At 30.9% G+C, this 25,999-nt stretch overlaps 2 protein-coding genes across 2 annotated transcripts; one reads left to right on the forward strand and one right to left on the reverse strand.

The window, feature by feature from the left end:
- The first annotated feature begins 243 nt into the window (after positions 1-243).
- On the forward strand, positions 244-870 carry LOC130940083 (transcriptional regulator SUPERMAN-like). Its single transcript, XM_057868132.1, has one exon. It carries the CDS (start codon positions 244-246, stop codon positions 868-870), a length of 627 nt encoding a protein of 208 aa, XP_057724115.1.
- A 20,854-nt stretch (positions 871-21,724) lies between these two features.
- On the reverse strand, positions 21,725-22,629 carry LOC130941890 (uncharacterized). Its single transcript, XM_057870524.1, has 2 exons — positions 22,469-22,629; positions 21,725-22,375 (listed from the first exon to the last, which is right to left on the reverse strand). Exons 1-2 carry the CDS (start codon positions 22,539-22,541, stop codon positions 22,221-22,223), a joined length of 228 nt encoding a protein of 75 aa, XP_057726507.1. The 5' UTR covers positions 22,542-22,629; the 3' UTR covers positions 21,725-22,220.
- Positions 22,630-25,999: the final 3,370 nt, after the last annotated feature.

Below are 25,999 nucleotides of genomic sequence, written 5' to 3' on the forward strand. Positions count from 1 at the left end.
TACTTTTTTTTATACTAAATAATAGAAACATTTACTTAAAATAAATTGATATTGTCCATAGTTATATATAGCAGAAGAGAGAGAGGGTAGTATTGTGTCTTTTTACTTTGTTTGTGTCTAAGTGGTCATTCACAACACAACTTTTGAGGGATACACAAAAACCTTTTCAATTCTCTATCTCTTCTCTTTTGAGATATCATTGCAACTTGCAACCTCTTTCTAAATAATCCAAAACACCACACCATGAATAATAGGTTCAACAACAAGAATCATCCAATAATAAAAGATCCATCATCATCAAGAAGCTATGCCAACGGTGAAGACTACATGATGATGAGTGGTTTTCCATGGCCACCAAGATCATACTCATGCAGCTTCTGTAGAAAAGAGTTCAAGTCAGCACAAGCACTTGGCGGACACATGAATGTTCATAGAAGAGATAGAGCAAGGTTGAGGCATCAATCACCACCTCCATTATCAACTAATCTTCATCATCAAGTTCCTAATCTCAACCTTAATCTTAACCCTATTATTATTACTACTACTACTACTACTACTAGTAGTACCTCTAACCCTAACTTGCCATCATACAAAAAACCTTCCACTACTACATTGCCCTTGTTTCTTATGGATGGTGTTTTACTTAGCCCTTTGAGCACAAAACCCAACAACATTCTGGATCAAGTTGAAGGATATGATGGTAATTTTGCAAGAAGAGATGATGAAGAAGGGTGCAAGATCTTGAAGAAAGGTGAGATTCTGAGAGTGGATTTGGAGATAGGGTTGCCTATTCCTTCTACTACTACTTCTACTACTAAAAAAGTTGATTATGATTTGGATCTTGAGCTTCGTTTGGGTACTTGCTCTTAATTATTATTGCAAGGTTTAATTAAGTGGTATGTAGAATGAAGATGAATTGGAGTTATATTAATTATTATTATTATCAGGGAAAATCATATAATATTTAATTTACCATCTTCAGCATCTTAATTAACTTGCTAGATTCCATATATATGTTTGACGACTCCGTTTCTGTATTTAATATCTTGATAAATGATAATAATTGAAGTTCTCATCACGGATTATTGATTATTATTTATTACTAAATTAATTAAGCTTCCATTACTTTATGCTTTTTTTTTTCCAACTTCGTTCTTTTAGTGGCTATTGTGTGTTGTAAACGTGTAATGAACGGTCTTTATTGGCACTAAATTTTCTACAAAACAAGAATAGTTTAATTAGTGGAATGATTAACCATGTGAAAATTGTTAGCACATTTCCACATCATGCATGTTATATCATTATCTATAGCTAGTCATTGTGGAATCATTTTGTTCTCTAATTGATGATGTTAAGAAATTAAAGCAAAGATTTTATCATCAAAGCCAATAATGAGAATGGCATTTCAATAATTATTAATAAAATATATACAGTCTATTGTTCATGAGTTCTTGAAAGTGTAGATATTTTATAAAAATTAAATTGAATGTTACGGTTATTAAGTATAATACCAATAGTTTGACATTTAAAATTGTATTTCAAGAAGTTGTGTCATTTCTTTAATTTAAATATTATAAGACACAATAGTATAAATAAATATAATGGTTTAAACTTAGCATTTTGAGACATGATGCTTTGTGCTTATTAATCATATATGTGCATTGGTTGCTTCTTCATTCTATAAATATATGTCCAAAATCATGAGAAAAGTGAATTATTCATTCTCTACAAATTGTCTCATATTTCATAAAATTTTTTAATTGTTAAGTTCTATATAGAAAAGAATTTTTTGATAATTGCTATTTAAATAACTCGTTGGTTTCAGTATATACTATGAGAATATTATCATTAAACTTATAATAATTAAGTGTGAGGGAGATTATCTCTAAAAATAAGATAATGATTTAGTAGTGCCTCAAAATTATAATAAATTAAATTTTGTTATCTTCTCATCATAACTTACCTAACAGAAAGTGGTTATGCCTTTGCAATACGTCTTTTCCCAATTTATTTTCTGACGCAATTTTCAATTAACTCCTCAATCAAACAAGAGTTAATACAGTATAAAATAAAATAAAAAATAAAAATATTATTCCATATATACTAAAAATTAGTCATTGTATATAAATATATATGTTATTTAATTTATTTTAAATATATTTTATATAAATAATTAATATAATAATTATTTTTGATGTATATATAGTATAATTGTTAAAAAATAATAATTTTTTACATTTTATAAATAGTATCATAAAATTATTTTTTTTAAAAATTTAAAATAATAGAAAAAAATAACATAAATAATTATATTTATAATATACACTCTCAAACAAACATTTTTTTTTGGATTTGTTTGATTTTTTGTGTAAGCTTTTTTTGTTCTTTTATTTGCCTTATGCAAATTTAATTTTTTGTACACAGAACTTTGATATCATGTCATAATATTATTTATCTCAAAAATTTAAATAATTAATAAAAAAAGACAATATAAATAATTATATTTCTAGTAAATAATACATATATTTAAAGTTGTATTCATTTAAATATTAAAAATAATTAAAATAATAAATTAAAATTTCCAATCATTACTCAAATAATATTGACATTATTACTATATGTTATGCTGTTATAACATCGCGAGTTAGTAAACTGGAAGTAGGAACGAAAATTCATCTTCTTTTAAATGGTTGAGTTTGAGTTTTTGTGATGTAAAAAATTTGTACTAAGCGGCTGGATTCTTGATAATAAGACTGGAATAGTAGTTTAAAACCAAAAAAAAAAGTTTTATGGATTAGTTTGTATTATCAGAAGTGAGTTTAATTGATTTATGATTATCTCAATATGGTAATTAAAGCAGTGAGCAAAGTAATATTGAATTTTGATGAGTAGCTAAAAATCTCAGTTACAAGTTACATGCAAATGTAAATTTTTAATTTCTTGTTTGACACACAATAAATCATTACAAAATTTCACCCATTTATATATCTCTTGTCTTTTGTGTATCCAGTTATGGTCAGAGTCACAGATATATGTTGCAGTAGCAACATATATATTCTCTAGCTTCATCTCATGATCAAATCTTATACATCATTGATTGTCATTTCATACCAATGGAAGTTTTGATCAGAGTTCTTTAGTGAAGGTAACTGAAACATTAAACAAGAAACTCAAAATCCATCCGTACAGTTCACAGATCATGACCAAACTTGATATAGTAAATTTTATTCAAGTTATATAAATACCTGACATTATTATGATTATTTATTATTATTGATTCAAGTTCCAACACAAAGCTCATTATTATGGTCACACTAGTGCAACAGAAAATATGTGAAATAGGGGCCACTAAATAATATAAAGTTTGAGTGGTTCCAACTCGCATGGCAGTGAATGAATTATTAGTATGTAACTTAGTTCTTTCAATTGTTTGACTAGATACAAGACTCTTAACCATTTCAGGCACTTGGAAAATGATGTGAGAAATTTAGAATAATCACCAAACTTACCAATGATGCTATCAACTTTAATTTGCTTTTGCTGATTCAATCTCCCTAGCTATGACACTTTGCACGGAGGCGTGCATTCATCACAATTTGATTTATATAACTATATTATATTATTATCACTGGTTATTACATTTTAAAATGTTTTCTGGATGTGTCTGATTGTGCAACCGTTAATGCATGCAACGGGTCTTTTTCGAATATGAAAAATGACTCAATTTGGGGTCTTTTTTAAATACTGAAAACTTCGTTCTTATATATATTTTTTCACCACTCACATATCCCCCAACAATTAGGAGGTGAGGGACAGATCACCATAACCATGATCAAACAAAAAGCAAAGAATAACTCTGACATACAATTGAGACTTGGTAAAACGGGATTTTAAGCAAGGAGATCTGGTTTTGCGACGCATACGATATCGGCCCTTCCACTTCGGGCTCGGAGAAGGAAAGCTAACTCCCAATTGAGAGGGATCCTACTGATGAGTCAAGTCCGTAATTGAAAAAGAAACTTACAAATTGGAACGACTTAACGACACCGAGCTACCGAGATCATAGAACGCCACAAACATACGACGTTATTATCCATAGGCAAACTCCATTGAATTGATAACTTAGCAAAATTTAAGGTTTATTTGCAGTTTTCATATTTCCTTTGCTTTGTTTTACTTTTTTATTTTTTATGTTCATAATCAAATCGTTTTTTCGAACATTCTTTCCTACCCAAAGATAAGGGAAGGTTTTAACTAGGTCTAACCTTTAATAAAAATATTATTCATTCAAATACTCTCTTTTAAGTTTTTTGTGTTTTTACACGAGCAAATGATACGTACAAAATGGCAACTCCAGATCCCGATTATCCCCAAAACCAACGAAACGGATAGCCAAACAAACGAAATAAGTATACAATTCGGCCCACCAAGAAGCCCACAAACAGTTCATAACAAAACGGCCCGAGAAAGGCCAGCAAAGCAATGTACATATGCCGAACAAACGGCTTACAAACTTCATAAAAATTTCATACAACATAAAACTTAGTTACTTGAGATCTACGATCCGTCCGTCCTTCACGGTCTGAAAAACTCCCATAACGGACACATCAACGCCCGGAGCCAACACATGGACCTGAACTTTCAAAGCCTCCTTAGTAGCCGAAATGACCACCCTTACATCAGCTAGAAAACCAGTATTTTGCTTCTTCAGACCCTCTACCTCAACCCTCGTGGCATCAGTTTTAGAATGGGCTATAGCAGCAGCACTCTCAACATCAGCAGCTAGCTTTTGCGCCTTAGCTACCTGGGACGTAAGCTCAGTTTCTCGTTTTGACAAGCGTAGTCTCGAAACCCTCATCCTCGGCATCCTTAGCCACCTTTGCCCTTGCAATCTCAAACATCTCCAGTTGCCCCTTCAGAGTGCTAAGCTCCGCCTAAGCCTGCCGAAGTTTCCCGTTCAGAAGGAAAATCTGCGAAAGCATTTGCTCGGCCCTTCGGACAATAGCAGTTGATCGGAGGAGAGCACGGTACACCGACTTAGCCTAACCAGTAAGATCGCAATCCTTGATGTATTCACCGTGCCAGGCAGCAAGTGTTGGTCAATAAAATCGGGAGCATCAAAGGAGCGATCCATCACACAAGGAGCAACCATACTTGTGCTAGCGCCCTCCCAATTACTCCCCTTTGCAGGCTTCTTATGCTTCCGGTTGGGCTGCCAAATCGGAATCTCTATGATATCTTCATCTCCGACAATCCCCTTTTGAACAATCTCTTGAGAGGATTTCTAAGAACGTGGAACAGAAGTTGCCGAAGGTGTTGATTGCGAAGAGCCATCACCCCCACCTTCTGGATCATGGACAAAACTAGCTTTAAATTGTTGCAAGGTCATCAACCCATCTGCCATCCCAACTACAAAACACAAAAACAAGACAAATGTTACAAATTATGAAAAATGGGAGACAGATGCACGAACTCAGAGACTAGAAAGGAACCTACCAACATACGACCTGCCCGTCTCGAGACTCCCCAAGACATCTCAAGGATTCAACAGTCTATCCCCGAATATCGCTATTAAAACATTGGCGATATCTTTATTCTCGGAGGAAAGGCCCTCGTCCAATATGGGCGAATTTGGCGCTCCTCACCTAGGCCAAAAAGGGCGATGACCTTGGACTGGATGGACCTTGAAGTACTCCACCTTAAAACCATGGAATGAATCCTCGAACAAGTCAAAGATCCAGCGGTTTAGCTAAGCACGAAAAGAAATATATCCCTTCCGAGTTCTGATGTCTCCCTTCTTTATGTGGAATGGTGCGCAGAAAGAAAAATAAAAAGACTTTAACTGGAGCCGGTATCTCCAAAAATTCACACACCAGCTCGAAGATCCAGATAGTTGTCCAGCTGTTTGGATGTAGCTGAGATGGCACCGCGAAAACATGGTTCAGAAGAGCCATGGCGAACTCGGAGAAAGGCAACCGAACCCCATCTTGGTGAACAAAGTTTTGTGCACCCATATCCAATCGGAACCTAGGGGGAGTCCAAGTCCAGATAGCACACCCTCTCATTTTCATCGCCAAGGACAAGCTCATACTGTTGCTCTGCCTCGTCTCCTCCCAACACTAACCCCCTCATCTTGGAGTTTCTAAAGGTTTCCCTCATCTAACCGGGAGGGTGTATTCGACACATCGGTCATCACCTAATGGTAACAATTTTCGATACACCCCTAGCCAAGAAGTCTCCCTTTCGCCGCACCATGCCTATATCCAAACAGGGGTACCACTATCAGCCCACTCCCCAGAAACACAAAAAAACAGGAAGATGCCTACCTATATTAAAACTATGTCAAAAATCTATCAAACCCCACAAATCCCAAAATCATATCAGAATAATGACATTCTCCCTCCCAATTTTCTCTACCATAATACAAAGGAAGTCCAAAAAGAAGCAACATAGAACGAAAACTAAAGCAACAAAGCACAAGGTATAAAAGCAAAAGAGAGAGCACTAACCTGTTATGGAAATCAAAAAGAAAAAAAAAACTAGCAGAGCAAAACGCAGCAACCAACAACAGTCAATCTAAGCAGCAGTACCAGAGACAAAAAAAATATCATAAAAGAACTAATGAGAATAATGGAGGGGATGTGAGTAGTTAGAAAAGACATAAGAACGAAAACTCCCAAATTTCAAAATGGAAATACGAAAGGATCTAGGAGTGAAAATGAAAAAAAAAAAGCAAAAACTTTTCTCTCTCCCACTACGTGTCATTATGGCACCTTGAAAAACATAACAGACGAGACCCACTATCATGAAATGCAACGAACAAACGCAAAAGCAGTTGGCATTCTAATCATGGTCAGACGATCTTCTGAGCTTCAAGGAACCGAATTCATCATCTAGTGATGAGGGAAAGCGTACATTTGCTCTCACGCTGCAGGGACAACTGTTCTGGACCTGGCATTTGGGGCCCTAAATGGCTCAACGACGAACTATTCTCCAAACACAAGTCGTCCCTATAGCCCAACTGACCAGAAAGCAGGGAACCAATAACTAACTTTAAAATTCAAATATATATCTCCCTTATCTTAACCAACAAGATAAGATTAGATAACAAGACAAACTATATAAAAAGAGTCAATGACTCTCTCAGGTACGTCATACACTCCTAACCCCATACCTATACCTCTTAGACTCATTTTGACTTGAACGTCAAAGTGTCTTTGCAGGTACCACCCCTGTTTTTCCTGAAGTCTGATCACGTCATCATCAAAATTAGTGTGTCCCGGATCTTTCTCTCAACCCGTACCAACGAAGTCTTATTGTACACACATAAAAAAATGATTACTAAATTAATTGTTATATATATAATGTTTTATATATTCTTAATATATATATATATATATTATTGAAATAATTAATTTTTAATTTACATTATTATTATTATTATATGGTTATAATATCACAATACTGACCAACACTGCACACTCACAAATAGGGGTGTTCAAAATCCATCTGGATCGAATTAAACTGAAGAATCGAACCGAAAAAGTGAAAACCGAATTAACCAAAAACCAAAAAAATCGAAAAACAATGTGTTGCTGTTTTTTGCAGTTCGGTTCGATTTTTAGTTCTCACCACCAAAACCCTAACCGAACCGGTTCTTTCCAAAACCCTAAAAATTAAAAACTACCTATCCCACCCCCCAGACCCAGACGTGAGACGGCCACACCCCCACTCCCCCTGTCCCCCAAACGTGTCCTTCTCCCTCTCCAGACGACCAAACCCATGCGCGACAGTGTGAGTCCCTCTCCAAATCCCTCTCCAAATCCCAGATCGGAGCCAGCCTGAGCCAGTGAGCGACCATATCTCGCCGTGCGGCCTGCGCACCTACTCACCCAGCCACGGAGATAGCCTGAGTCACCCACCTCGTTCAGAGTCGAAGCCTTCCTCAGTTCCTCCAAATCCCACCGCCGAACAGAGAAGAACCCCACCGCCGGTGCACGACCTAGCCTCCACCCAGCAGCATTTCTGGAGCCACCTCCGACCTCGTCACGTCCGACCTCGCCGCCTCCAGTCCACCCAGCAGCGTTTCTGGAGCCCACCCACCCAGCCACCGATTGTCCAATTCAAGTGCATATGGAGCCCGAGCCATCTATGCATGTAAACTTTCCTGATTTGTTGTTCAGTTTAGGCCTAGGATTATAACTTATCAGTTTATCAGTTTATTGTTTATTGCTAATTTATCAATTTATCAGTTTATTGTTTATTGCTGATTTATCAGTCTATTGTTCAGTTTATCAGTCTATCAGTCTATTGATTTATCAGTTTATCAGTTTATTATTCAGTTTATCAGTTATTCAATGCTGGTTCTGTGCTTAATGATTTAAACTTCAGCTGCTTGTTTATTGCTGGTTCTGTGCTTGATTTATTGCTGGTTCTGTCCTTCTGAAATTAGCACACAAGAGCTTAGGGCATATGAAACTTCTTTTGCTATGGAATTTGAGAAGGAAATGCAATTCAATGCGAGTGTTAATAAGAATGAGGTGGAGTTATATCTTATGGAGGCATTAGAGAAGAGTGGCGTGCAATTCGACATTCTAAATTGGTGGAAAGTGAATTCCACTAAATTTCCAATTCTTGGGCAGATTGCAAGAGACGTCTTAGCCATGCCAGTTTCTACAGTTGCTTCAGATTGGCATTTAGTACTAGAGGAAGGGTGTTGAATAATTATAGGAGTTTTCTAACTCTGATGACAGCTGAAGCATTAATTTGTACCCAAAATTGGCTCCGAAACTCTCCAAAACTTGTCCTTGAGGAACTCATCGAGGAATTGGAGAAGTTGGAATTAGGTATGGTTAAGTTTCTACTTATATTTTTCTTTATTTTAATCTAGTTTTTATTAATATATATTATTTGTTATGATTGTTTCTTGTTTTATATATTTTGTAGAAGTTGCACCCACTCGTGATCCCAATGAAGAAGATTCTGGTGTTAAGTCTGATTGAGTACATCTTGTTAAGTTGTTATGGTAGGAATTGTTCTCCTCATATTATTATTATTATTATTATAATTATTATTGTTGTTCTTCTTCTTCTTGTTCTTATTATGTAACTGTTTTTTTTTATTTCAGGTTGGTTTGCATTAAGAAGTTTAGTTATTTTGTTGGAGAAGACACCATAACTTTGCTATCAGTTTAATGACAATTTATTTTTATTTTCAGTTGTGTTGATTGTTGAACTATTAAACTTCTTTAATTGTCGTATTTGAATTCTGTTGTCGTTATATTTCATTAGATCAAGACTTTGTTACCTATTATGTATTTCGGTTTGTCGATTTCAATGTTATGACTTTGCATAATAGTATGGTAGAATTTTTTTTATTTGATTGAAAAAACCGAACAAACCGAACCAAATCAAACCAATTTTAATTGGTTTGGTTTGGTTCGGATGAGTTTGAAAAAAAACCAAACCAAACCGAATCGCAGCTTAATTAAACGATCAGATTGAATGACTTTTCCTTCAAAAACCGAATCAAACCGCACCGCAAACACCCCTACTCACAAACATAACACTAAGGGCTTCATTTACTATTAGCCTCAATCAAATTTTAAATCCGATACATTTATTAAAATTTGAATTTTACAAAATATTTTGGGTAAGAATGCAATTACTTAAAATTAGCAGGTACAAAACATAATAATACAAAACATGTACAACTTAATAACATTTTTTTTTGGTTTTTTACGGTATCCCTTAACCCGACAGGCCAAGGATTAATCCGTCCCGGTACTGAGCTCTATTTAAGGGTCTGTCGCTGGCCAATGGGTTGCTGCATGTACAAGACGGGATTCGAATCCCCGACAGACCAACCTAAACTTAATAACTTATACCCCCCAAACTGCCTAATGCTTGTCATAAAACAAACGGTTCCGGACCAAAAATTACAGGCCCACCATTGTTTACTAAATCTTTAGACTAAAATCCCAAATATATTGGTTCTCTCATTTTAAAAAAAAAGAAGTTGAAGACTAAATTAGAATTATCTAATATTAAAAGATTTAAATTAGAGAAAAAAATATATAAATTATGCAAAACTAAATAATGTGAAAAAAATGAGACAATGATAAAGTAGGAAAGTAACAAAAAGCTGCAAGTTATGATCAGTAATATCTACCTTCAGAACAATATCTCACAGAGAGAGGCAAACAGAGATGTCCTTTCATTGAAAACATTGCATGGTTTTGGTACCCCAATTTGATGGCATTCAATACTCTTTCTATGGCAAAACAAACGAACGTGCTCATGTGAGTTATAAAATTTAGAGAAATTATATTTGTATTGTTTTTATATATTTTTTTAATGATATAAAAGATAAAATTTTCATTCTTTTTATTTTTATCCATCACTTTTAATGCAAAAGATAATAATAAAAGATATACAAAAAAAGTATACACAAAAATAAGAATTATATTGTATTCCTCTTATTATATTTTCTTTGTGAAGAGTGAAATTAGATGAGTATTGAAGAATGTAATTAAATTTTTGAGAACGAAGAATATGTAGTAGTTATATAATGTCTTTATTTTTTATTTTTTTCTCTTATAAAAAAAATAATCTTCACTTTTCATTAAAAAAAAAAAAACTCTTCAATATAGCATGACTCTGATTATAATCTTCCTCTAACTTAAAATTCTGTTTATTCTTTAACGTTCACATATTTTTCTGTTGTATTAGAATGGATAGGCAAAAGATGACTATGTGAACCTTTTTTACTTTTACTGTTTTTAATATGTAGTAAATTTAAAAAATACATATTATTACAGGTTTATTAGCAATTATAAATATGGGTAAAATACTATAATAAGCCAAGGAGAATGAAATTTTATACAAATAAGCCAAATGAAAAATTGGTTCATGAATCCACCAACGCACATTACTATATAGTTCGAATCAGGTTCATTCGAACTCTATTCAGTATTCACACATAATTCGAATCATGTTGATTCGAATTATGCATAAACGCGCACACACACTAATTCGAATCATGTTGATTCGAATTACATTCACACACGCTGCACATAGTAATTCGAATTGAACAGATTCGAATTGAACAGATTTGAATTACTCATGATTTAATTCTGTCCATTTTTTTATTAAAAATTTAATAATTGATTAAAAAAATTAATAATTTAAAAATTAAAAAATATATATTTTATTTCATGCATTAAAAAAAAGCTAACAAAATATTTTATTACGAGACTTCTTTAAAATATTAGTGAGCTATCAATTCGAATTTCATACAATACTCTTTTGTGCATTTTTAATAGTTCATGAATATTTTTTTATAAATTTTTTAAATAAATTTATTTAAATTATACCACAAAAAAATATTTTATTCTATACAAAATAATTTTAAAAATGGCTTAAAAGATGTTAGGAGTACTATAAAAATTTGTAATGTCCTAATGACTTAGGACATTAAAGAAATACTCTACATAGTCAATAATAATTTAGAAATTAAAAAAAATATAGTTATAACCAGTATTTACCTAAATTAGTAGAATATTACAAACTTTCATAGTACTCCTAACATTTTTTAAGCAATTTTTTTTTAAATTATTTTGCATAGAAAATGGCTTAAAAATGCCCTTTATTCTAGGCAAAACAATTTAAAAAAATGGCTTAAAAAAATGTTAGGAGTACTATAAAAATTTGTAATGTCCTAGTAATTTAGGTAAATATTGGTTGTAACTATATTTTTTTAATTTCTAAATTAGTATTGACTATGTAGAGTATTTTTTTAATGTCCTAAGTCATTAGTACATTAAAAATTTTTATAGTACTCCTAACATTTTTTTAAGTCATTTTTTAAATTATTTTGCCTAGAATAAAGTGCATTTTAAGCATTTTAAACCATTTTCTATACAAAACAATTTAAAAAATGGCTTAAAAAATGTTAGGAGTACTATAAAAGTTTGTAATATTCTAGTAATTTAGGTAAATATTGGTTATAACTATATTTTTTTAATTTCTAAATTATTATTGACTATGTAGAGTATTTCTTTAATGTCCTAAGTTATTAGGACATTACAAATTTTTATAGTACTCCTAGTATTTTTAAGCCATTTTTTAAAATTATTTTGTATAGAGTAAAATATTTTGTTAGCTTTTCTTAATGCATGAAATAAAAAATATTTTTTTTAATTTTTTAATTATTAATTTTTTAATCAATTATTAATTTTTTAATAAAAAATTGGCAGAATTAAATCATAAGTAATTCGAATCTGTCCAATTCGAATTACTATGTGCAGCGTGTGTGAGTATAATTTGAATCAACATGATTTGAATTAGTGTGTGTGTATTTGTGTATAATTCTAATCAATATGGTTCGAATTATGTGTGAATAGAGTTTGAATAAACCTGATTCGAACTATATAGTAATATGCGTTGGTGGATTCATGAAACTATTTTTCATTTGGCTTATTTGTGTAAAATTTTATTCTCCTTGGCTTATTATAGTGTTTTACCCTATAAATATAGTATATTCTGTTATTGTCACTTATATATATATATATATATATATATATATATATATATATATATATATATATATATATATATATATATATACCGTCGCGGATCTGAGCTCCATTTAAGGGTTTGTCGCTGGCCAATGGGTTACTGCATACACAAGGCGGAATTCGAACCCCCGACACTTGCTTAAACGGATGAGTGAGCTGACTACTCCACCAACCTAAGTTGATTATATATATGATGTTTCAAAAGTTTCAATATATATATATATATACTAAGGGTAGTGTTAGGAAGCCAATGGTCTAAGCGTACAATGTGTACAATGGGCTAAATCTTTGGTCCATGAATAAAATAAACATCACTCATACTATCCAGAATAACCATCCGGATACTAGGGATAATAAACATATACCATATCATGAACCCACTCATCCAAAAAAGCGTAACTTGACAGGACAATGTAACACTAATGATCATATCTCTAATACTTCCTAAACCTCCATTGTACATATTGTACGTTTAGGCCATTGGCTCCTATACTTTCTCATATACTAATCTCTCTAATATTGAAACTTTTGAAACATCAAATAGAAACTAATTTTTCAGTATCCAAATAACATTTTAGAATTTGGGTTATATAGGGCTGTAGTTGATTTGTATTTAATATTTAAAATTTTCATTATCCACTATAAGTGAATAACCAAATACAAATATACAATAGAAAAATGTAAAATCTGTCTTCACTATTTTTGGTTGTGGAGAGAACGCACCCATGGTTTGAAGTTTGAAGTTTGAAGTGATGAGTGATTAGGACATATGATTCCATTTAAGGAAAAGCCATCATACCCATTTGACACGTAGACATTGTCGGGAACATGTAAGCCATCAGATTTGGGAAAAGAGCAACCTCTCTACTCATCAAAAAATTGAAATTATTGGCAAGCCATGTTAGTTCACACATGAATTGATAGAGATTGCTTACGTTCTATCATGTCACCTTTATAATTTTTTTAGTTTATTTTGTTGCTCATTTTGTCCTTTTCATTATGATAAAATTAAATGTAGATAAATATATAAGTAAGGCGACTAGCAATACATTTTAGGCAAAGTAGGGAGTGCAATATAATGCTTTTAAAAATTAACTTGTTATTAAAAGTAAAAAATAAAATAAAAAAATGTTAAAATTATAAATTACAAATTTCTACTGTTGATATAAAATATAATAAATAAAAATTAAAATTTATTTTATTAATAAAGAGTGCAATGTAGCAAATATATATTATAATAATTTCTTTGTATTAGTAATAATAGTTTAAAACAATTTTACCTTATTACTCAACAATAAAGAAATAAGAAAATAAAATTATACATAATATTCTAAAATAATTTGATAATTTTTGAATTTTTATTAATTAATTTCATGAAATTATTTTCCACTTTTTTTGGCATGGAATTATTTTACTCTGTAAATAGATGTAAATTAAATGTTACTATATAGTAGGGTATGGGAGAGGTCCAACCTTGTGTGATATATGCATAAGGGCTCCTTAGCTTAAGACAAAATTGGAAAAATAATTCAACCTTGCATTGCATAGGAAGTAGGAACCCACACAACATGATACCCTAAAAGAATTAATCTTGAATATTGGTATCTCTCTTACATACAGACCCCATACCCTTCGGACAACACCAACATAAACTAAGTCACCAAGGTGTAGGTAAGTACTAAGTACTAACTAGAGCTTATAGATCTAATAAAGTTTGCTTGAATTTGTTACTAAATATCCACACACTTCACTTGAAATAATGCCTTTGATTTGAATTACATGTTCTTGTGATTTATTTGTTGAAAGTTGTGTCAAATGTTGACCTTAGATATTGGAATCATTTCTCTTTTCGTTCAACATTTTTTGAGATACAACACTTCTTTTTAGTATTATTCAATTCACCCAATTGTTCAAATACTCTTAAAAAGATTTTTCAGCCATATCAGTACATCAAAGTAAGAAATTAAGAATATAGTTACTTAGCATGTGTTTCATTAGGAAAATAGGATAAAAAATCTAGAGAGAGATACAAGAGTATTTAAAGGAAAAACTAACAAAAACAAAATCATGTATCAGAAAGCGAAAATTGTGTATTTTTTATTTTTCTCTAAAGTAGAGACTGGAGATAGAAAAAAAATGCACAAATACTAAAAAAAATATCATTATATATTTGTGTATATTTATACATATATATTACTTCATATATTTTTAAATAAAATAATTAATTATTAGAATAATTAAACATTTTACAGCAAAATAACTAAACCTTTTTTTACAGCAGTATGATCAAAGTTTTTTTTATAAACACAAATAATTTTTTTATACGATAATGAATGGTAACTATTTTTTTATATCTTTATAACTTAGGCTATAGCATGGTTTAAAAATGGGGAAACAATACAAGAATTCTTATATGTTATTTCTATGTTTGTATTTGTGTTGTGTCTCTAAACCAAAACACTACCTTAAGGACTATACTGTTCAAGAATTACACTAATTTGCAAAGTAAATCTCTGTTGCCTACAATTGCCTGTGATGTTGGGTAAGTTTCACTAGCACAGCATTTTTACTGATTTCTTGTAGTAGTTAATGTAAACTATTTTGATGTGTATTTGAACATCATTGCGATTGGGGGGCATGTCCATTTTATTGGAATTTTGCATTTCCAAGATGATTTTGAAAGGAACAGCCTGCAATCGCAGGTGTCCCTCCACATAATTTCTCTTCTTTTTTTTAAGGAAAAAAAAAAGAAAGAAAGATGGTCAACAACAATAATGTAGTTTGGTAGTTGTTTTCTTCTTTATATATTAACTGTATTGTATGAGACATGAAAATGTTTCGGGAGGGGCATCAAAAGAAAAGAAAAGAAAGTGAAAAATGAACTTTTAAGTGCTTGCATTTGTTTACTTTACTATTTGAGAAGTATTAAAATAAAATAGTTCACTACAAGAAAAACGTCGAACAGTGTTTGATTTAGTGTTGGACATTAGCGTCGGGTTTATTGACAAATTTACTAGCGGATTTAGTAATAAGTTCGTCGGGTAAAAAGGATATTGTTCGATTCGATTTTCCGACGGTAATAATTGGAGGAAAAGAAAAAAATTTTGGCGCGATCGTTACCGTCAAAATTTATCGAAAGCTCAGTTAATGGAACGCTGCGTTTTGGTCACGCGTAATACATTATCGTCGAATTTATCTGCTAGTAAATCTGACAGTAATTTTACCCTAAATTAGAATCACACCCATTTTCCTGTCATTTTAAAAGACCCACCCTCTCTCTAAACTTCTTCTCTCTCTCTCTCTCCATCTCTCTCCTCCAAACCACGTCTCCGGTAGCCCCCTCTGTCAGTGCCGGCGCCACCAACAGCTTCCAAAAGATTTCCTCTTTAGTCTCACTCTTCACAACCCCAAAACACCTCCACTCCTACTCTTCCAGCGCCGAATCTCCTCTCACTTTCTTTGCCTCTGACAACGACAAAGCTCCTCCATCTTCTCTGCCATCGACGCTTTCCTACAGTACCTTGACTCGCGTCCCGTGGCGACATGACCCTTTCCTCTCCCTCCCCCATTCTCGAAGCGCTTCTCTCTCCGTCCTCCTCCACGGTGCCACGCACCAGCAGCTGCCGTCGTTTTCCATGCACAATAACAGCACGCACCAGATGGTATCCGATTTAGGATTTTTTTTCATTCTGTTTGATTTGGGTCTTTTTTTAATTCAGGATTTTTTATGATTCTATCTTTTTGTTGTTGAATTATTTGATTTAAGAAAAATTTTTGAATTCTGAAGTTTTTACTATTTAAGCTTTCTTTATTCTTCTGTGATGGTTGCATTGGTTTTTGGGAAAATATAGTTGTAGGCACTCAAGTGATGAGTGGTTTTTGAAAATTCTATTTAATTTGTATAAGCAAATATTATAGAAATGATTGAATTGTGTTATCTTCTAGTCAAAATATACTTTTATGTTAGTTTTTTTTTTTTTGTGTGTCTAAACTGTATGTATATATTGTGGTAGATTTGTACAATTTGATTTTGAATAATTTGCTAAATTAACTTGACAATTGTTTCTGGTTTCGGTGTATGAAACTACACTGAGATTTTATATTTATGATACAACTTTATGCTAAACAGTCATCTAAATTTAGTTTTAATTTTGGGGTGAAATTAAAATCTTTTTTGCATTACAATCTAATTTGAATGAAAAGTAAGCTGACATAGATGATACGACCTCCTGTTTTATATTTTTTTAATTATTTCTAAAAGAAAGCAATCGGAAGTAAAATTAGATTTTCGCTTTGGAAAAATTATTTTATCTTTTCTATACTTGAAATTTTAGTAAAGATTCCATTCAGTAATCCAATTACACTCTTATTTGATTATACATGAAACTTTTATATATAAAGTATTTGGTATAATCAATTACCTTTTGCGACTAATTCAATTATTTTTATGTCGTCGTTTTCTGTATAGATTTGTCGAGAATAAGAAGCTTGTTATGGGCATGATAAAGACTCTAGTATTTCACAAGAGTAAAGCACCTAAGGGAGATGAAATTGATTGGGTTTCGCATGAATACCGACTTCAAGATAAGAACATTGTTGATAAGGGTATTCATTAGACAACTACTGATTTCTCATTCATGAAAATTAAGTGTATTTTTAGTTTGTTGAAATATATGTTACTAATTATTGTTATCTGTTAGTATTTATACTATTCTGCCATATAGAAATAACTAAAAATCTAGAATTGTTATTTATTTTTTTATCGTCTTATGTTTCATTAGAAGTTATGCTCTTAACTGATGAGCATATTTTAATACATGAGGAATAACGAATTTTTTAAAAAATTTAAAATTTAAATTTATCGTCGGATAAATATTAATTTAATTATTAACTAATAATATATTACCGTCAAATTTATTAGAAAAAAATATAAAAGTAAACATTACCAACAAAAATTTTTCAATAATAATTAGTGGTGGATAAAAAAATCCACCGATAAACAATTATCGACAAGGTTTATACGATTGAATTTATTCTGACAATAAACATATTAGCGACAAATTTTTTTGATAAATCTACAGATAAATCTAACAATATTCAACAAATTTTTTTATTATAGTTGAAAAGTATCCAAAAATATTTTGTAGGAATATATATATATATATATATATATATATATATATATATATATATTATAAATTATGGTGAATGTAATGATAACTATCACTGCAATGGTTATAATGACTGTGCTAATTTTGTCAATATTTACAAAGTGCAGCAAAAATTAAGATCACTGTTTTTTATTATTGGAAAACACTTTTTTTAATTATAATTTAAATTAAAATATCATTAAATAATAAAAAATTATTACCTTAGTTTTAGTTAAAATTTTTATGTCTTGCTAAAATTTTGTAACAACGGTAACGAGAACTATAATAAGCTCACTATAGCATTTACTATAACAATAACTATTAAAATTGTACTGAAAATTCATATCACTGATAAAAATAATTTCAAAAAATACTAACAACAAATAAATCTCTAAAAGATTTAAAAATATGATAAAAAAATTTAATATTAAATATATATTTTAAAAAAATTTAAAAATAAATTTTGACACAAATTTTTGTAACTATTATTAGAAAAATAATTTTTTTTATCTTTAAAATTTGGTAATTTTATATCAAGTGTATTTTTTTAAATTATTGTGAATGACCATATTGTAAAAGAAAAAAAATTTAGAGATCAAATTTTATTCTGAATTTTTTATACACCTTTTAGATATTTATTTAAATATTGTCAAAAAATTCATATATCAAATGAATAAGCCGTTTGTAAATATGAAAGTCTTTTTTTCACTTACAAAAATATAATAGTTATTGATTATTTTTATCGTATTTTTAAATAATTTAATATTTTTAGATAAAATATATCTTTTATCCTTGAAATTTGCTAAAAATTTTAAAAAGATCCTTAAATTTTATTTTATTTCAATTTTATCCCAAAAATTTTCGATTTTCATAAAAACTATATTTGGTTTGCTTGTGTTAGAAGTTGTTCTTATGGAATTGTTACTGAATTGATCTTAAGTTTTTTAAAAAATTAACCATTAAGAATATATTCAATGCAAATCGAAAACTTCTGACACAAAATTGAAACAAAATTAAAATTATTTGTATTTTTGAAACTTTTAACAAACTTCAAGGATAAATACAATTGTCTTCACGTAAAATTGATAGCTAAAAATCGTTAGATGATGATTTAGTTAAACTTGTCAAATCATCTAATGATTTTCAAATATCAACTTCACATAAAAACAATTGCACATGAGAACTCACATGGTATTATTGATTAAGTTTATATTTTGGCTAAAATTACATTGTTGTCATGCTTAAAATATTACAGAAACCATATGATATTTGGATAGAGTAAATAGTCAAATTTGTTCCTAAAAGATCACCCGTCCTCCAAATTGATCCCCGAAAGATTTTTTTAATCAAATCCGTTCTTTAAAAATTTTTAGTTGGTCATATTAGTTCTTCTGTCACTTTCATTGCTCATTACACCAAAATTTGCTGATATGGTATGTTAAATAACACCACAATACACATTTGACAATCCTAATGACTGCTAATATAATAAATTCATGAAATTAAATCAAATAAACCAAAAAATGAGGAATTTCAATACCTCGAGATCTCCCTCAATTGAGAGTTGATTTGATACAATTGCATAAATTTATCAGGTTAGCAGTCAATTAAGACGGTCAAGTGTGTGCTGTGGTTAGTGTGGTGTCACTTAACGTGCCAGATTAGCAAATTTTGACACTATTAGCAACCGAAGTGACAGAAAAGCTAATGTGACTAACTTAAAATTTTTGAAGGACATATTTGATTAAAAAATTCTTTCCAAAACCAATTTAGAAAGCAAGTGATTTTTTAGGACTAATTTAACTATTTATTCTATTTGAATATGTAAATGTTTCTATTTTTCGTATATCCCAAAGTTTTGATTCCATGAATTACAACAATTTTTTTTTAACGGCAGTGATATTTGCATAGAAATTATCTTTCCACAATCCACACCAACAGTTCAACTCCAAAACCATCCACACTCCACAGAAACGGGATTATCTCACCTATCAATTTATGTTTAGAAGGAAACTTCTCTGAAGTGAACTTGTTTGCAGAATTAAAAAGGTAGAGGCCTTATCCATCATCAAATTACAACTAGCATGGAAAATTCCAAACCATAGTTTGGACTCTTACAGTTTCTACTTAAAAATCTATATATGCACTTAATGAATTAAGGTTAAGATAAGCAAAAGGAATCTAACTAACTAGTCTTCCTTTCATAACTGACATTAATAAAAGATCCATACTACCTATCTAAATCTTTTTCTCTCTCTTTTATTTTCTTTTTTATTTTTATTTTCTTGGCCAATATTAGTTTGGCCTTCCTTTCATAACTCGACTTGATTGCATTATGGATGGACCAAATCAGTTTGGGGAATACCCAGCTGCTGCTTCAATTTCTTAAGTGAATCTAAGAATACTCCTGTCCACCTAATTAGGCTACAATTGCTAATTCAAATGCTAGACTCTAGAGAAAATCTTGAACGTTGATGCATCTATCTTCATAGTTTGAAGATATATGATCGGTGGCATGTTCATATCAGATACTCAGATACTATCAGCAATCATATTTTAATAACTCAGCCTGATTATTTGTAAAAACAATGACACTTTTCTCATCGAATGCAACTTTCCTTTGAGTTTGCTTTCATCACTATCTCCAAAACATTCCGAATGCTGATGACCATAATCTACTTAAACTTGGTTTGGTAAAGTTTTTACTTTTCAAAACTTGTAACATCTATGTTTAGTAAATTAAATTAAAAATAACTTTCAATAAGCATAAGTAACAACAAGTACATTTGGTAAAATAGTTTTTTAAAAATTTAAAAATACTATAATAGACATTAATGTAAAAATTAAATTTGGATATTAATTAATGTATGAGACATTTTTATTTTGATAAGCACAAGCTATCTTTTAAAAGCTTCACCTTAAGTGTTTTCAAAAGCACTCCTATTTTTTAAAAGTTACAAGCACAAGCACATAGTCTTTTTTATTTATCAAACGCAAAATGAAGAACTTGTACATTTTAAAAGCATGAGCACCTCTTCAAAAAATTTTACCAAACCAAGCCTTAATCTGACTTCACTATACAGTCCAATGATACATTTAAATTCACACACTAACACACGATCAGTGGCTAAATCTGAATAACTCTATCAAGTACTCCATGTCTCTCTCATACAACTCTCAATCATGTTATAATGGTAATTTGGTTTTCTAGCACGCAAGTCTTTCCAATGCTGCAAAGCCAAAAAAATGTGTGTCTTTAAGATGCTCTCCATTTCTCCAACCAAGCAACAACAACTGTACCAATTCTAAGGGGTCTACTTCAGCATTACCTAGTTACACTTTCATAACGGTTGACTTCTACACTGGTTCTCCCCTGTTTGGGACCAACGACCACTAGTGATTGTCCCTCATTAGTCAATTTTGGTCCCAATCTTACCTTCAATTTTCTCTCTTCTTGACAACAAGCCCACAAAAAGCCTACCAAGTTTCTAGATCACAGCCATTTTATTGGCTTCCAATTCCATGACTCACTAAAGTATGTAATCTCTCCTTGTTCACTCAAGGAAAGGCGTAGTCTTATTTGGATTTGCATCAAGGAACACCGGCAAAGATCTACCCCCATTTTCTTCTTACCACTTGCAAAACATTGCGCAAAAACAGTGGTCTTATGCACAACTCTCCAACTTAGCAGGGTTTTGGGAGGGTAAACGTACGCACCGTAACCCCACAGATTGAGAGATTGTTGTTTCTAGCTATGATCTCTAGGTTACAACTTACAAGAAAGCAATCTGTTGTTCCTAAGTGCTACAATGGACTCTGAGATTGCCATATGCTTTTGCTGTCAATTTTTGAGAACATAACTCCGAAAAGCAAGATGCAAACTCAGCTCAAAATGCTTCCTACTACAACTACAAATTGGCAGTAGTATTGCAAAAAAGGGTGGGTAAAGTTGATTGCTGACTGCAAAAATGAGTATATCTCTTTTGTAATCTTAATTATATTTTTGGGACAGTTATACGTCAAACAAGTTATCTATAAAATGATCCAATTGCCAAAATTCAAGTTATCCGAAGTTGCCTTTAGTAGGCGCTTTAACGGAACTTGAATCTCACAAGTAATAGTCATGACCAAAAAATTACAAATTTCACTAGGTGGGATAGGATCATGTCAATGTAACTAGTTACCTTTCCTGCAGTATGAATGGTGGATTACGTTAAAACTCTAAAGTCTAAAGTATAAACCTAGCTTATCTAATCAGTAACCAGTAATCACCATGGTGGAACTCCTAATCTAACTTAAAAATTTATAATTGTGTTTATAACAAATCAAATAAAAAAGAACACATGATTGAAACACTTTCTATTTGATACTAAAATTCATCATCTCATATTATAACCACCAGTGAAGAGAGTTTGCAACTGCCAAATTGCGATACAAGAAGCTCAAAAAATTGCCCCAAAACAAAAACCTAACCTTTATCTTAGTTATTTTTATTATTTGAGAGCTTTGTGGACGGTGGCAACAGCAGAATCCGGCGAAGTTGGAGCTTCTACAGCGACTGCCTTGGTCTTCAACTGCTGCTGCTGCTGCTGAATGAGAGTCTTCCTCTCGTAATCGCGGTACTTATTGATGGCGGCGGTGCAGATCACTGAAACAGTTGCGAATTCAATTAGAAGAAACAAAAAGAACTAGAGAGAGAGAGAGAGAGAAAGTGAAAGAGATAAAGGGGGAAATGGAATACCTCCGGCGCCGACGAAGTAGAGGAGGCGGAGGAGTTTGGGGCCAGCGGGGCCGGAAACCTCTTCGCCGGTCATGTCTCCCAAACACTGCTTTCTTCTCGCTTTCTCACACTTCTCACTCCACTCGCTCGCTCGCTCTAACTAACCTTTTGATTCAAAAGATTTCGTAAAATAAATAAATAATATAATCAAAAGATAAAATATACTTTTTATCTTTAAGATTTATAATTTTTTTAAAAAATATTTTTAATATTTAATTTTATTTAATTTTATTTTTAATATTATTGATTTATTCAATTTTATATTTAACTTTTTTTATTTGTTTTAAAATTACCATTAAAAATTTTTAATTTTATCTCCAACATTTTAGATAAAATTAAAATCTAAAAATAATTTAAAAATATTAGTTTAAGGAGTATTTTACAAGTAAACATTTAATTTTATTTCTATTCATTCATATGAAAGACAATAAGATTTTTAAAAAATAAAAAGACCTATATTTTTATTATGTTAAGATAATATCATTTTTTGTTAAAAAATTGTCAAACACTAATAAAATTAATTTTGTAACAATTTTATTTTTAATATGTGAAATTTAAAATTCTCACAATCTATTAATAAATTTATTTTTTTAAAAACTCTTTTAACCATAGTGATTTAATCCATGTCTCATTGAAATTGAATTTTCTCATCATAATTTGCAAGAAATTTCATGAACTCAATATATGGTATGATTTGCTCATATTCGATTTAACTTTTATTTTTCAGTAGTCTTCTTTATGCCTTTTATTTTTTACGTAACATATTCTTATCGTTATTTTAGATGATTTTTTTTTTGGTGATTTAAAAGAAAATAAACAAAAACTAAGAACGAGAAAAAAAAAAAAAAAAACGTTTAAGAAAGACAGTCTCGCTGAATACTACTCTTAAATTTTTTTCAAGGCAACAGAAATTCCACTTAGGGAGAAAGGATCCTCATTGCGGTCTTTGCCATGATGTCTGCTACTGTATTTGCATCTCTCAAAATTAACCGAAGATCAGCACGCTATTTTTAAGACATGATATCTCGAATTTTTAATACCAAAAGATTAATAAACCCGTTATTTTAGATGAGTTTTTCCTTCACAAATGTATTCTATTTGACGCTTATTATTTTATTTGTACATTTTTTAAGTTGGTGTAGCAAAATTTTTGAGATAATTTTGTAAAAAATTAAACATAAAAAAAATTAGTTGAAATAAACTCTTCTTTTCATCGAATTAATTTTTGAAGTAAGACAAATTTGAGTATAATTGGAATCTTTAAGACGTTCTCTGCAAAGAAACTACAAGCAACAACTAGAATATCGAGATAGATAATATTTGTATATAATTAAAATTTTGTCACCCAAAACTTGATGGTACTAGAAAGATTTAACACGCATTAGGGCTATTAAAATAGGACAAATTCATTAGGTTGGCCCATTTAACCACTTTAAATAGATGGACTTTTAATTCCAAAAATAAACTTGTGAAAAGGAAACGTTTAACGGGCTCGACGACTAAATGAACCTGTGATTAAATAAATGGGCATGCTCCGTCAAAAAAAAAAACAGATGGGCATGCAAAATAATCGACCCGGCCTGTTTAATCTATCTAAATTTTTTTTCATTCCTTCCCCATTTTTTAAAATTATTTTTAACAATTTTTTTAATAATCTAGCTCAAATATATTAAATTTTAATTAAAATATCTCAATTTTTAATCTAATAACCTATTAAAAAGGCAAAAAATTTAGTCCAAAATTAATATTTTAACTCAAAAAATAATTTTTTATTTTTAATTAAAAATTATCTATTTAAAAAAAATAAAAAATACAAAGGTGTCATGTTCTTTAAAAAAAAAAAAATCAGAGTTCTATTTTAGAAATCCATATAAAGTTGGTATATAATTGTCCTTAAACAAAAATGTTTATAAAAATTAAAAAGGCAAATGTATTGAAAATATGAAAAGTTTATATTTTCAATATTTTGAATAAAATATTTTTATAGTGTTTTACAATTGAGCGTGTATTAGCAAAATTCATCTTTTTACTAGACCAAATTAAAGGTTAAATAACTAAATCTAAGATTTTAAGAATTAGATTACATCGGCCAATTCAATAAAGACTGGTCATTAGATCAATCCAATTTATAACAAAAACTAAAAACTGGTCAAAAGCAAAAAATAAAAACTATCAATAAACTGGTAAACTAATTGAACCGATTTTAACTTTTTAGTGATTAATTGACTTAAAATAATGAAGTAAAGATTTTATTTAAAAAAAATATATGTTTTATATATAAATAAATTATTTCATCATATCTAATTCAACTCTAGTTAAATATCAATTAAAATTTTAAACTTTTGAACAACTAATGCGACTTATTCGATTTTAAAACCCAGAATAAATTTTTTTTGGCAACCACCCTTATTATGTACGAAATAAGGAATTTGATGAGTTAAGCCTCAAAGTATTAGTAATGCTATTTTAGTTGAATACATATTTATGATCTTACATGATATACGTGCTTATGTGTTTTGATGAATGACTACTTGTGCATATGATTCTTGTTGTAACTCATTATAAAAAAAATGTTGAATACCGTCAGATTTACCAGTAGATTTGTTAGTGCAAGTTAGCGGCAGGTTTACTAGCGGATTCGAGTTTTCGACTGTAAATTCGTCCGTAATAATTAGAGGAAAAAGAGAAAAATTGGCCCGATAATTACCGTTAGATTTTTTCGACAGTAAACCTAATTAGTGCAATACTGCGTTTTGTTCACTCGCTGATTCGTTATTGGCGGATAAATTCGCCGGTAAATTCGATGGTAATATTGTCTTAAATTCGAACCGAGAACCCTCTCCTCCCTCATTTCAAATTACAGTCTCTCTCTCTCTTTCTCTCTCTCTATCTTTGTCTCTCTCTCTCTCACCCTCTTTTTCTCACTCTTTCTCTAACCTTCTCGTCTTTCCTCATTAAGGACGTCTCCGGCAGCCCACCTCCGGTAGCTCCCTCTCATTGTCCGTCTCTCTTTTAGGCAAGTTTCGATGCAACTCCACTCTCTCGTCTCTCACTCTCTCTCTAACTCTCTCATCTCTCCCTTAACGATGGCTCTAGCCGCCCTTTACTCTGGTAGCCCCCTCTAGTTATCCATCTCTCCTTTTAGGCGAGTTTCGACACAACTCCGGCAGCCGCTATAACTCCTTCCCCTTGGCAACCACTGCAACTCTTTCCCCAAGTTTTGTTTCCTTTCTATTTCTACAATCCAAGTTCTTAATAAAAAATCTTTATCAATTTTTTTTGGTTAGATTTCGTTTCATTAATTTGTTAGCTTAGTTAGAGTTATTTTCTATTTTAGTGGATTTAGTTGGTTAAGATAGGATTAGAATAAGTTACTAGGTTCTGAGACTACTGAAAGAGTTTGAAATTTGTTAAGTTCTGATGAATATGCTACTAGAATTATTTGTTTAAATGCTTGATTGTGTTGAATGTTCATGTTGATTATTGCTTGTT

This window comes from Arachis stenosperma, chromosome 7 (assembly GCF_014773155.1).
Source record: "Arachis stenosperma cultivar V10309 chromosome 7, arast.V10309.gnm1.PFL2, whole genome shotgun sequence".
NCBI lineage: Eukaryota > Viridiplantae > Streptophyta > Magnoliopsida > Fabales > Fabaceae > Arachis > Arachis stenosperma.

What these genes read in the sequence shown, in the direction of transcription:
- LOC130940083 (XM_057868132.1), top strand. Translation starts at nt 244, where the DNA reads ATGAATAATAGGTTCAACAACAAGAATCATCCAATAATAAAAGATCCA.
- LOC130941890 (XM_057870524.1), bottom strand. Translation starts at nt 22,541, where the DNA reads ATGACCGGCGAAGAGGTTTCCGGCCCCGCTGGCCCCAAACTCCTCCGC. An exon ending in CTACTTCGTCGGCGCCGGAG is followed by an intron (nt 22,376 to 22,468) that starts GTATTCCATTTC and finishes CAACTGTTTCAG; the next exon opens with TGATCTGCACCGCCGCCATC.